We start from the raw sequence: 13,239 nt of genomic DNA, 5'->3' as shown, positions 1-13,239 counted from the left end.
AAGTTAATGCCACTGAATGTTAAGGGCCAATGGTTATATTCTCTCTTGTTGGAGATGGTCATTGCCTGGCACTGGTGTGATGCAAATGTTGCCACTTGTCAGCCCAGCCTTGATATTGTCCAGGTCTTGCTGCATTTGGACATAGACTGCTTCAGTATCTGAGGAGTCGCAAATGGTGCTGAACATTGTGCAGTCATCAGCAAAAATCCCCACTTCTGACCTTCTGATGGGAGGAAGGTCATTGATGAAGCAGCTGAAGATGGTTGGGCCTAGGGCAGTACCCTGAGGGACTCCTGCAGTGATGTCCTGGAACTGAGATGATTGACCTCCAACAACCTCAACCAGCTTGCTTTGTGCTAGCTAAGACTTCAACCTGCGGAGTGTTTTCCCCAATTCCCATTGACTCCAGTTTTGCTAGGGCTCCTTAATGCCACACTCAGTCAATTGCTGCCTTGATGCCAAAGGCAGTCAATCTCACCTCACCTCTGGAGTTCAGCTCTTTTGTCCATGTTTGAACCAAGGCTGTAATCAGGTCAGAAGCTGAGTGACCCCGATGAAACCCAAACTGAGCTTCGATGAGCAGGAAATTGCTAAACAAGTGCCACTTGATAGCGCTATTGATGACCACTTCCATCAATTTACTGAGGATCAAGAGTAGACTGGTGGGGCAGTAATTGCCGGGTTGGATTTGTCCTGCTTTTTGTGTAGAGGGCATATCTGAGCAATTTTCTACATTGCTGGGTGGATGCCAGTGTCATAGCTGTACTGGAACAGCTTGGCTAGGGGCACGGGTAAGTTCTGGAGCAAACGTCTTCAGTACTGTTGCCTAAATATTGTCAGGGGCCCATAGCCTTTGCAGTATCCTGTGCCTTCAGCCGTTTCTTGATATCACGTAGAGTGAATCAAGTTGGCTGAAGACTGGCATCTGTGATCCATGAAAATTCTGGAGGAGGCCAAGATGGATCATCAACTCGGTACTTCTGGCTGAAGACTGTTGTGAATGCTTCAGCCTTATCTTTTGCACTGATGTGCTCAGCTCCTCCATCATTGAGGACGGGGATATCTGTGGAGCCTCCTCCTCCAGTGAGCTGTTAAATTGTCCACCACCATTCACGACTGGATGTGACAGGACTGCAGAGCTTAGATCTGATGAGTCGGTTGTGGAATCGCTTAGCTCTGTTTATCAGTTGCTGCTTATGCTGTTTGGCACACTAGTCCTGTGTTGTATCTTCATCAAGTTGACACTTCATTTTTAGGTATGCCTGCTGCTCCTGGCATGCCCTCCTGCACTCTTCATTTAACCAGGGTTGATCCTCTGGCTTTTTAAAAATTCATTCATGGGATGTGGGCTTCGCTGGCTGGGCCAACATTTATTGCCCATCCATAGTTGCGCTAGAGAAGGTGGTGGTGGAGTTGACTTCTTGAACTGCAGCAGTCCCTGTGCTGTAGGTACATCCACAGTACTGTTCAGAAGGGAGTTCCAGGATTTTGACCCAGCGACAGTGAAGGTACGGTGATATATTTCCAAATCAGGATGATGAGTCACGTGGAGGGGACTTCCAGATGGTGTTCCCATCTACGTGCTGCCCTTGTCCTTCTAGACGGTAGTGGTTTGGAAGGTGTTGCCCAAGGAGCCTTGCTGAATTCCTGCAGGGCATCTTGTAGATGGTACATGCTGCTACTACTGTGCGTCGGTGGTGGAGGGAGTGAATGTTTGTGGATGTGGTGCCAATCAAGCAGGCTGCAATGATCTGGATGGTGTCAAGCTTCTTGAGTTTTGTGGGAGCTGCACTCATCCAGGCAAGTGGGGAGTATTCCATTACATTCCTGACTTGTGCCTTGTGGATGGTGGACAGGTTCTGGGGAGTCAGGAGGTGAGTTACTCATCACATGGTTCCTAGCCTCTGACCTGCTCTTGTAGCCACAGTATTTATATGGCTAGTCCAGTCAGTTTCTGGTCAATGATAACCCCCAGGTTGTTGATCGTGGAGGATTCAGTGATGGTAATGCCACTGAATGCCAAAGGGCGATGGTTAGATTCTCTCTTATTGGATATGGTCATTGCCTGAGACTTGTGGCACGAATGTTATTTGCTATTTGTCGGTCCAAGCCTTGATATTTCCAGGTCTTGTTGCATTTGGACATGGACTGCTTCAGTATCTGAGGAGTCACGAATGGTGCTGAACATTGTGCAATCATCAGCGAACATCCCCACTTCTGACTGTATGATGGAAGGAACATCATTGATGAAGCAGCTGAAGATGGTTGGGCTAAGGACAAGCTTGGTAGCATTGGTAGAGTGGGGGATATGCCTGGCAGATTGTGTTCGAGGACAGTTCTGCTGCTGCCGATGGCCCACAGCACCTCATGGTTTCGAGTCTCAAGTTCCTGGATATCTTTGAAATCTATCCCATTTAGCATAGTGGTAGTGCCACACCACACCATGGAGGGTATTCTCAATGTGAAGACGGAGTGGTCACTCCTACCGATACTGTCATGAACAGATGCACCTGCGGCAGGCAGGTTGGTGAGGATGAGGTTAACTTTTTTCTCTTGTTAGTTTCCTCACTGCCTGCCACAGACCCAGTCGCAGCTATGTCCTCTAGGACTCAGCCAGCTCAGCCTGTGGTGATGCGACTGAGCCACTCTTGGTGATGGACAGTGAAATCCCCCACCCAGAGTACATTTTGTGCCCTTGCCACTCTCAGTGCTTCCTCCAAGTGGTGTTCAACGTGGAAGAGCACCGATTAATCAGCTGAGGGGGAGGTTGTACTTGGTAATCAGCAGGAGATTTCCTTGTCCATGTTTGACCTGATGCCTTGAAACTTTATGGGGATCAAAGTTGATTTTGAGGACTACCATGGCAACTCCCTCCCGACTGTATACCACTGCGCTGCCGGATCTCCCTGCCAGTGGGACAGAACATACCCAGGGATAGTGATGGTGGTGTCTGGGACATGATTTGTAAGGGATGGTTCCGAGAGTGTGACTATGTCAGGCTGTTGCTTGACTAGTCTGTGAGACAGCTCTCCCAATTTTGGCACAAACCGTCAGATGTTAGTGGGAAGGACTTGGCAGGGTTGACAGGGCTGGGTTTGCTGTTGTCATTTCTGGTGCCTAGGTCGAAGCCGGGTGGTCCGTCCGGTTTCATTCCATTTTATTGGCTTTGTAGTGGTTTTGTCAGGGTCGTTAAAAATGCATGTGGAATGCTAGGCTTTATTAATGGAGACAGTGTACAAAAACAAGAAAGTTATTGTAAACCTCTACAAAATATTGGTTCGGCCCCAGCTGGAGTAGTGTGTTCAATTTTGGGAACAACACTTTAGGAGAGATATCAAGTCCTTAGAGAGGGTGCAAAAGAGATTTACTGAAACAGTACCAGAGATGAGGGTCTTATGTTAAATGGAGAGACTGGATAAGCTGGGCTTGTCCTCCTTAGAGGACTTTAAGGTTAAAGGAAGATTTGACTGAGCTTTTCAAATTTGATGGAATAAATAAGGAGAGATTATTTCTAGTAGCAAAGCCTTTGACAATGTCCCACATGGGAGGCTTATAAAGAAGGTAAATGCACAATGGAAACAGGGTAATTTGATAAGGTGGATTCAAAATTGGCTTAGTTGTAGGAGATAGAGGGTGCTGACAGAAGGCTGCTTTAGTAACTGGAAACCAGTGTCCAGTGGCGTACCACAGGGATCTGTGCTGGGTCCCCTATTATTCGTCATTTATATAAACGACATAGATGACTATGTGGGGGGTAGGATTAGTAAATTTGCGGATGACACAAAGATTGTGGTTAACAGTGAGGTTGAGCGTCTTGGGTTACAGGAAGATATAGATGGGATGGTCAAATGGGCAGATAAGTGGCAGATGGAATTTAACCCTGAAAAGTGTGAGGTGATACACTTTGGAAGGAGTAATTTGACAAGGAAGTATTCAATGAACGGCATGACACTAGGAAGTTCTGAGGAACAAAGGGACCTTGGCGTGTGTGTCCATAGGTCTGTGAAGGCGGAGGGGCATGTTAGTGGGGTGGTGAAAAAGGCATATGGGACACTTGCCTTTATCAATCGAGGCATAGATTACAAAAGTAGGGAGGTCATGGTGGAGTTGTATAGAACCTTGGTGAGGCCAAAGCTGGAGTACTGTGTGCAGTTCTGGTTGCCACATTATAGGAAGGATGTGATTGCACTGGAGGGGGTGCAGAGGAGATTCACCAGGATGTTGCCTGGGATGAAACATTTAAGTTATGAAGAGAGGTTGGATAGACTTGGGTTGTTTTCATTGGAGCAGAGAAGACTGAGGGGCGACCTGATCGAGGTGTGCAAAATTATGAGGGGCATGGACAGGATGGATAGGGAGCAACTGTTCCCCTTAATTGAAGGGTCAGTCACGAGGGGGCACAAGTTCAAGGTGAGGGGCAGGAGGTTTAGGGGGGATGTGAGGAAAAGCTTTTTTTATCCAGAGGGTGATGGCGGTCTGGAATGTGCTGCCTGGGAGGGTGGTGGAGGCGGGTTGCCTCGCATCCTTTAAAAAGTACCTGGATGAGCACTTGCCACGTCATAACATTCAAGGCTATGGGCCAAGTGCTGGTAAATGGGATTAGGTAGGTAGGTAGGTCAGGTGTTTCTCACGTGTCAGTGCAGACTCGGTGGGCCGAAGGGCCTCTTCTGCACAGAGATTCTGTGAAGGGTCGTCAGCCAGAAAACATTTTTAAGAACCAGAGGCAATACGAGGAAAACATTTTTTTTTTACACTGAGTTTTTGTGATCTGGAACGCAATGCCGGATGGGTGGTAACAAATTCAATCGTAACACTCAAAAGGGAATTGGATAAATACTTCAAAATAAATAATTTACAGGGTTTTGAGAAAGAGCAGGGGAAAAGGGTTATTTGGATAGTTCTACCAAGGAGCCAGTCAGCACAGCTACAATGAGCCAAATGGCCTCCTTCTCAACTGTTTCATTCCATGATTCTAGGATTAGAGAAACTTAATGTCTACAATCTGGAGAAGTAGGGGCTGAAGGACAACCTTATCAAACTATATTAAAGTATTAAATGGCACGGATGCAAAATATTATTTCATCCGTAAGGTCGGTGGAACAATAAGACATCAACTGTACATTTAAACTAAATTAAGAGAAAAGTACTTGAAAATAAATCAGAAAAAAAATCAAAGGATGATAAACTTTTGGAATAATTTACTAGGTAAGGTAGTGAAATTATAAACATTGATGGAGTTCAAGATGAAGTTGAGTCCTGTGAGGGACAGTGTGTTTTACCTTGGAGTTGGCCTGGGCAGCAAATTCAAATTTACCCAACACAAGTTTTGCAGCTAGCAGAAACTGCATTGCACAGACTGAGTCTGTAGTGCAAATAACCTTGGATCCTGTATGGTGGCACACTAAACTTACCCTTTTATACAATGCCAATATTTTAATTAAAAAATACATTATTCCACTCTAATGTACATAGTTAACAAGTTTGTACCATAATGTAAGTAAGGAGATTAAAAATAAATAAAAACCTCTCACCTTTAGAAGGTCAAATACATCTGTAGCATCCAGGCGGTAATCACAGAGTTTGTGCAAAATATCTACAATTACTCGAGATGAAAGAGCCCTAAAGTGTATTCCCTGCAGTGGGTTATCCTTCCCCTCTTCAAGTTCCCATCGATGCCGTATAATGTCCTCAAGGTACATGTGGAAATTCTCTATGCTGATGAGACAAACAAAGTACTCATAAGTGGGCAATTCTTGCATTCAACTCAGAATATCAGCAAAGTGTTTTGTCTGTGCTGGTTCCCATTCTCCAAGCCTCAATTAACAATAGGACTTAATAAATGTTGTGCCAAGAGGTTTTATAGCAATTTCAGTCAAAAAATTGTGCAATCGTAATGATATTGCTTGAATTTCTATAGAGTTGCTTGATGTTATTGTGGAGACACAGGAGTACATGCTCGGTACTGATAGTGAATGGAAAATACACCAGAGGCGTCAGGCTAAACAGAATTTGGGGGCCCAGGTTTCAAATTGGAATTGATGCACTGGAGAAGATCTTGTATGTACCAATTGTACAGATATTTAAGTTTTATATCCAAAACCTCAACAACACAAAGAAGTAACAGTGAGCAAAGCGTTTAGAATCAAAACCAGGGTGTTTCGATTAAATGATGAACTCAACATTGACATCTGCACAGGAAGTGCTCGGAGCAATCAGTTCACTGATCTTGTTATTTCAACCACATCACATAACCAAGCACAACAACAACAACTCACCCAGTTCTCTCAGTAAGACCAAGTTAAAACACAACATAACAGTGCAAGATATATTGTAATTCTATGTTAACCGTAAAAAAACAAATTTAAAGGCAATTCCCCTTTATTAATCTCTTGGGGCTCTTTCAGTTTTTTGTCTGTTATGTTAATCACTTCTGTAGAGATCGTGACCAACCTCAAAAACTGGTGGTCGTGTCACTCAAGACAGCTGTAATCTGGTTGCATGAAACATAGCAGTTTTATACATGTTTGTATTACACGGCTGCAACTACAGGATTAAAAAGGTAAATATCCTGCAACAGCTTAGACCGGATTAGACTGAGCTCATTGACCTGCATATGTTGCTGGACTGGGAGCCAATCTATTTTTAAAATCTTCATCCTTACTTTTGAATTGCTTCACAGGGTTGCCTCTCCCAACTCTGTAACCTCCTCCAGCCCTCAGAGACCTCTATGTTCCTCGATTTTCACTGCTCCACCATTGGTGGCTATGCCTTCAGCTGGCTAGGTACGAAGCTCTGGGGTTCCCTTGCGCAGTATCTCTGCCTTGCTCTCCTGCCTTAAAACATTTCTTAAAACCTACCTCTTTGGTAAAACTTTTGGTATTTGCCCTAATATTTCATATGGCTCAGAGTCATATTTGTTTGACAATACTCCTGTGAAATGCCTTGGGATGTGTTACAACGTTAAAGGTGCTATATAAATGCTAGTTGTTGGTGGATTCAAAATGTTGGAGCTTGACATTCAAGTGTAATCCTTTCCATTTAAGAACCCAAAATGGAACACCCTCAACCAAATGAGTGCAAAAAGGCAAATGAGCAGGCGTAGGCCATTTAGCCTTGAGTCTGTTCCTGCATTCAGTGAGATTTGGCTGATCTGCAACTAACTCCATATACTCCCCTTGCTCCATATCCTTTAATACCCCAGTTAACAAAAATCTATCAATCTACTTTAAAATTAATTTATCTAGCATCAATTACCATTTGTGGAAGACAATTCCACATCCTTTTTGCGTAGAAGTGTTTCCCAATTTCACTTCTGAAAGGTACAGCCCTAATTTTTAGACTATGCTCTAGACTCCCAACTAGCAGAAATAGCTTCTATGTGCCCTGTCTATTCCCCTATCTTGAAAATATCTCAAAAACTTCAATCAAATCACCATTTAACCATATAAATTCCAAGGACTACAACACTAACTTGTGTAATCTCTCCACATAATTTAACCCTTGGAGTCCATTCTGGTAAATGTACATTGCACTCCCTCCACAGCCAATATATGCTTCCTAAGGTGTGGTGCCCACAACTGCTCACAGTGCAGTAAAGTCCCACCATTCACAGGGGTTACTTTTCCACGAAATCTAGCAAATGGCAAAATCTTGAATGAGGGACACACTTTTGAATGGGACTCAATTAGATAAGTTCCAGGTCATGCACTTCTACCAGGGTACTAGTTAATGGTGTGGAGCAGGAAAGCTGATTTCTAAGGCCAGCTGAATAAACTCAAATATGTCAGTAAGTGTGCTCTGTGAGTAACTGACCCCAAGAATTATTTGCTGCATCCTCCATTTTAACATAGCATTCCAATCCATCAGAGCTCCTTACAGATGTTTCAATACTCCAGAGGTCAAGTGTAACAGTGTTAAATTTGCTAGAGTGTATCTAATTTGGCTTTCAAAGATCTTGTGCGAAATTAATTCATGATGAAACGGATATCTTAGGGTAAATTAGCCAATCCCACACTCGAGTTATGCTCAAAGATCTACTTGTCAAAGAAGCGGTGCAGAGATTTGGACATTTCAAATGCAGGAAAGCGAACATTGCTCACACGATGGATGATGCAGTGTACAAAGTTCAGGTAAATGAAAACACGAACAAGGAAGTTGCGAAAGGTAGGACTTTACTGTACTCCAGGTCTAATCAGGGCCTTGTATACCTGAAGCCTTTTCTACCCATTTGCATTCTAGCCCACTAGGTATAAAAGCCAGCACTCATTCGCCTTTTTGATTATTTTCTGTACCTGTTCACAACAATTTAATGATCTACGCAGCTGAAACTCCAATCCTTTTGGACAATCACTGTTTCTAGTTTTTCACCATTTAGAAAGTACCCATTCTATCCTTTTTAGGCCCAAAGTGGCTGACATCACATTTGCCTGTTTTGTCCGTTCATTTATCCCATCAACATCTCGGGTGATTTTCTGCTTCCATCTACACTGTTTCATTTTTGATTTTCAACAGAACACAGTGGAAGCTTCAGAAACTGTGATTGTGTGGGTCCGCTGTCTATTCAAGGTCAGTTTTAATTCTTGTCCTATTTTCCCATGACAAGAGTCCGATTACACACAGGAAATCAGTTTCTGCACCACTCCAGTTAGCTGCTATCTCTATTTTTTTTAAAATGATGCCATAGATGAAATAATTGTTTTACCAGAGGTGAGGCAATTTACCTAATACCCTAATCCAGTACAGACAAAGCTCAATTATCAGTTTCCCACAGTGGGTAAATTAGGATGCAGACAGTGTTCAAGGAGGAGCTGGCCTCAGAGCTGCCATTCTCCTAGGGGAGGCAGGAAATATCAAGGGGGAAAAGAGGTCAGCTCACATCCACCAAGGTCATTCTAAACAGACTGGAGAGATTCTTGCTCCATCAGTATGAAATGGGAGTCGGAATACATGGAAAAAAATTAAGTCCTTTCACAACACAGCTTCAACTAGAGCTCAAGTCTACCTCTGTGAAACCCCTGCCATGTGAAACAAACAGGAACTGTACTACTACCAATGCTTATTAGCGGAAACAATTCAGGCAACATCACAGTAAAGTTAAAAATACAGACAAGGGAGACATCCCCAAATAAGCTGGCCTTGGAACCAAGCAGTGGGAACAGAGATATAAATGCACAACCCTGAAATTCCCCTTACTACCATTTTAGCAGAGATAATAACCCATCCATGTTAAGCAAGTTAACAGCTCAATTAAAATAGCAGAGGGGGAAATTTAAGCGCATTAAGGCAATTATCCCATAACATAGTTTCTGGGCTATCATGTTCAGATTTCATAGAACAAATGTGAAAATGCCACGTAACCATAAATGGACTCATTATAAACAAGAACAGATTTTGATGCAGATATATAATTATGGCACTGAGTTTAGTTGCATAGTATGAGCATAGCTTAGAATGAGCTTTTATATTGTAGCGTAGTTTATAATGCACTTCCTTCACTTTCCTTTCAGTGGGAACTTAAGAGTTGCAATTAATTGCGATACTCCATTAAATCTGCAAAAATCAAAAAAATGTTTTACTTCCACTACAATGGGAAACAAGATCAAAAAGTGGATACCGAGATAGTTCAACAACAAATATAAGCCAAAAAAAGCATTAGTACAGGCACTTCACATCATTCTAAATATAGCCTTCTCTATTATCACTCAAAAATATAATTATTACTGTAATAAAGAAATATGACGGAGTGCTTAGTGTCAATATGGCTGAAACTTTTCTCACCCAATACAGTTCTATGCGCCAAGGAAATTAAATATTTATGCTATAACACAGTAAGTAGTTCTACCACACTAAGGCAATCTGATGATAAAACCCCAAGTTAAAGTGACACACTGCAGGAATCCTGTTTTAATTTCCATTCATCCCATTTTAATGTTACATTCCTTCAAAGACTGCACCAAAACAGGTGTGAAGTCAGTTAACAGAAAGTCTGAATTTGGAGACTGCATAATACAATTTAATTTGTGAGAACAAGCTCTCTCATGTTATTCCAATTATATCATCTTCTGTGATCTACAGAATTTATGTTCAGATTACTGGATTGTATTCTTCAAATTTTAACAAACCAAGTTTATTAAATTGCAAGATTTCTAATCCTACCTGGCCAACTACTAGGATACAAACATCAGAGCCAACACACCATTGTAGATCAGTATGGATAGCCTTCAACCCTAACACCTCATTCCTACCAAACTTGCTGTAATGAACTCTATTATTTCAACATGAAGTACAAGTGAACAGATTAAGATGTGTAAAAATTAATAAAAATACTCCACTCTACCCATACTGACCTAATATCTTTGCGCTGATAACATCCTCGAAGCAGCTTGGAAACCAAGTCCTCTAAGAAATCCCAGTTATCAACCAGCAATGCATCTTCAAATTCCTGGAGAAACAAAATATGAACATCAATTAAAAATTACAATCACCAACACTTTATTTATCACAAGTCAATTTTAGCCATGACTAAATTCAAAAATATTTCGGGTAATAGGACTAGTGGTCCAAATATAAACACAATTTGAACATTTTGTCTTACTCTCCCAATTTCTTTCCCGTTCCCCTGTGGCAAGGAGGGACGAGTTAAGATCTGTTTTTATTGCCACCTTCAGTTTTCAGAAACCAGATTTCTGCACCCCCCAAAATGACTCAAATATGATTAATATTTGTGAATAGTTAAAACAGCAGTTAGGTATTCACTTTGCATCTTTATTATCTGTATGACAGTTACTCATCAACTTTCTACACAATCTCTACAGGTCAAAGCTTGCCCAAGTTAGTTCATCCCATTCAACCTGTTCATTTTCCCTAGGTTTAAAGCAAAGTGGTCAAGACATGTAATTTGTTCTTCAGTTCCACAATAACAATACCTTAAGATACTTAAAGCTAATGCCATGTCAAATGTCCTGTGGCTCAGACAGCTTTGTACTCCTTGTGTCTGCATTTGAATTCTAGAGAGATTCCCATGTGTAACATGCTCACAGGCGACATCTTTCAGAGGAGTTAAGTGAACCAGTATGAGAATAAATTTTTAATAGAATTAACTCTACAGGACACAGCTACTGGAGAAAGTGCAGAAGATTTACAAGGATGGTACCAGGACTGAGAGATTAGAGCTATCAGGAAAGCTTGAACAGGATATTTTTAAAAATAGCCCTAATAGAGGTCTTTAATGTGAGTGGCTACACAACCACCTGAGGCAGGCCCAAAACTTGTAACAGCAGGTTTACTGAAAATAATAGAATTGACATTCCTGAGTAAGCATATTGTAAATTTCATAGCAATTAGGAGCTGTATGCAAACCTAATACAATACAGCTCTACAATACATTCAGAGAGAATGGTGCCACCTCAGCCACCCTAATCACACAATGTTACAGTATAGAAACAGACAATTCAGGCTGTCAACTCTGCATTAGTGCTTTTCTCCACATGAGCTACCTAATCTAATTCCACTGATCTGCTAGATTCTCCTGGCCCATGAACATAAGGTAACGATGGGAATGAGCAAGGTGCGTCTGAATCGGAATAAACTGCCCCTGACAAATTAATACCCCTCATCTAATTACCACAGTGCTAAGGGAATATCCAGAATCTAATATGTTAATTGTACCAATGAATAACCAATTTTGGAATTGTGTGCATGTGCTTAGGAGCAAGGAACAGGTCAGCCTGGATTCACTGGCAAACATTACCGCAGTAAATCCATTTTATTTTACATTCCCATTTACAAGTTGGTACAGTACATGGAACATTTATGTAAAGGCAAGTGCACAGTGCAGTCACCAGAATAATGGCATTTCACAACTTAAATTGTGTTTTTGTGAAAACCATGAAACTTAAAATTGAGGAAAGAATGGCTAGCTTTTCTGGCTGACATCTCTACATATCATTGAGTGGTCTTTATGCAAAAATAACTTGAAGCTTACAGATGGTGGTAGGGCATAATTCACCAAAGAAAAGCAGACCAAATAGAAAAATAAAAATTGCTTTCAGCTAGTGTGATAATTCAAGTAGATTGCTTCCTCTCCCTCTATTTTTAAGCTTCAAGTTCGCAGTAGTCCCTATATGAATATCTCCATCACACTGAGCTACTGGCCTGAAATTCTTCCTTCCCCTCCCCCCAACCACAATTTTGCCTTTTTTTTAGGTTCCATACTTTCACTTTTGAGTTTCTGGGAAATATAAATTATTTCAGTAGTTAGCCTGTATGTTGACCTTTTCCATAAATATTTCATGTGCCAGTTCATGTAAAAGATATGAATTATATCTTTGATCATAACTCCAGTTTTTAAAATAAGAATGTAAAAAGATCACTGTCACCCTCCATGCCAAGTGAGATGTGAAAGACACCAAATGAATGTCAGTGGCACCATCTGTTAGCATCTATGTTGCCAGGTAACTGAAAAGCTTGCCAAGGCACAAGTTTTGTCATAGCAGCTCAGTGTTCTGGGTTGGTACAAAGGCCCCATTTGACACCAGCATATAATCTCCATCTGCGCTGAATTTAATCATGTCAAAAGCAATAGTAGGAACAGTGGGGAAATAACATGAAAACTCCCATGCTCCATCCTAGAACAGCCATTTAATTTGATCTCTAGGTATAAACACTCCAAAGCAGTGTCTGAACTGAAAGCTTAACATAGAAGCTCTATTGAATTTTGTGAACTGCTTTCCTACTAAAAGTACTAACCCAGTGTATTCCAGTGGTGAATAAGCATAGTTTAAATGCACGCGACATTCTTCCCATACAAACAGTAAATTCAACTTTACATCTCCCTGGACTCAACATTGAATTCAACAATTTTAGATCATAACCTCCACTCCCTTTTTCTTTTGTTTTTCTTTGCTGGTTTGATTTCCCCTTTTGTTTCCCTCTTATTTTCTTGACTTTGCTTTCGGAAGGCAGCTTCAGGATCTTGCCATTCACACCTCCTCTAGACACTCTTGTTTCTTTACTTATCTGATTACCACTCCCTTTGGCATTGCACCATGAAACCTTATGTTATTGAATTGCTCCAGCCCTTCACCCTATCAAAGAACTTTCATTTTGCTCTTATTTGCATTATTCCCCCCCTCACTTGCTACATACCAATTACATTTCTAACTTTGTCCAGTTTTGATGAAAGATCACAGACCGGAAACATAAACTCTACTTCTATGTCCAGAGATGCTGCCAGACCTG

The 13,239-nt window shown here is 41.6% G+C and overlaps 1 protein-coding gene across 1 annotated transcript in view; it reads right to left on the bottom strand.

Annotated features, from left to right (window-relative positions):
* LOC144684976 (uncharacterized) overlaps positions 1–13,239 on the bottom strand; it is an 84,129-nt gene that overhangs the window by 48,158 nt on the left and 22,732 nt on the right. The window contains exons 2-3 of the mRNA XM_078549455.1: positions 10,347–10,441; positions 5,532–5,715 (exon numbers count right to left, since the gene is read on the bottom strand). Coding sequence (XP_078405581.1) covers positions 5,532–5,715; positions 10,347–10,441 — 279 coding nt within the window. The remainder of the gene's footprint in view (positions 1–5,531; positions 5,716–10,346; positions 10,442–13,239) is intronic.

This window comes from Cetorhinus maximus, chromosome 9, assembly GCF_964194155.1.
Source record: "Cetorhinus maximus chromosome 9, sCetMax3.hap1.1, whole genome shotgun sequence".
Lineage (NCBI taxonomy): Eukaryota > Metazoa > Chordata > Chondrichthyes > Lamniformes > Cetorhinidae > Cetorhinus > Cetorhinus maximus.
This window is presented reverse-complemented; position numbering and strand designations above follow the sequence as displayed.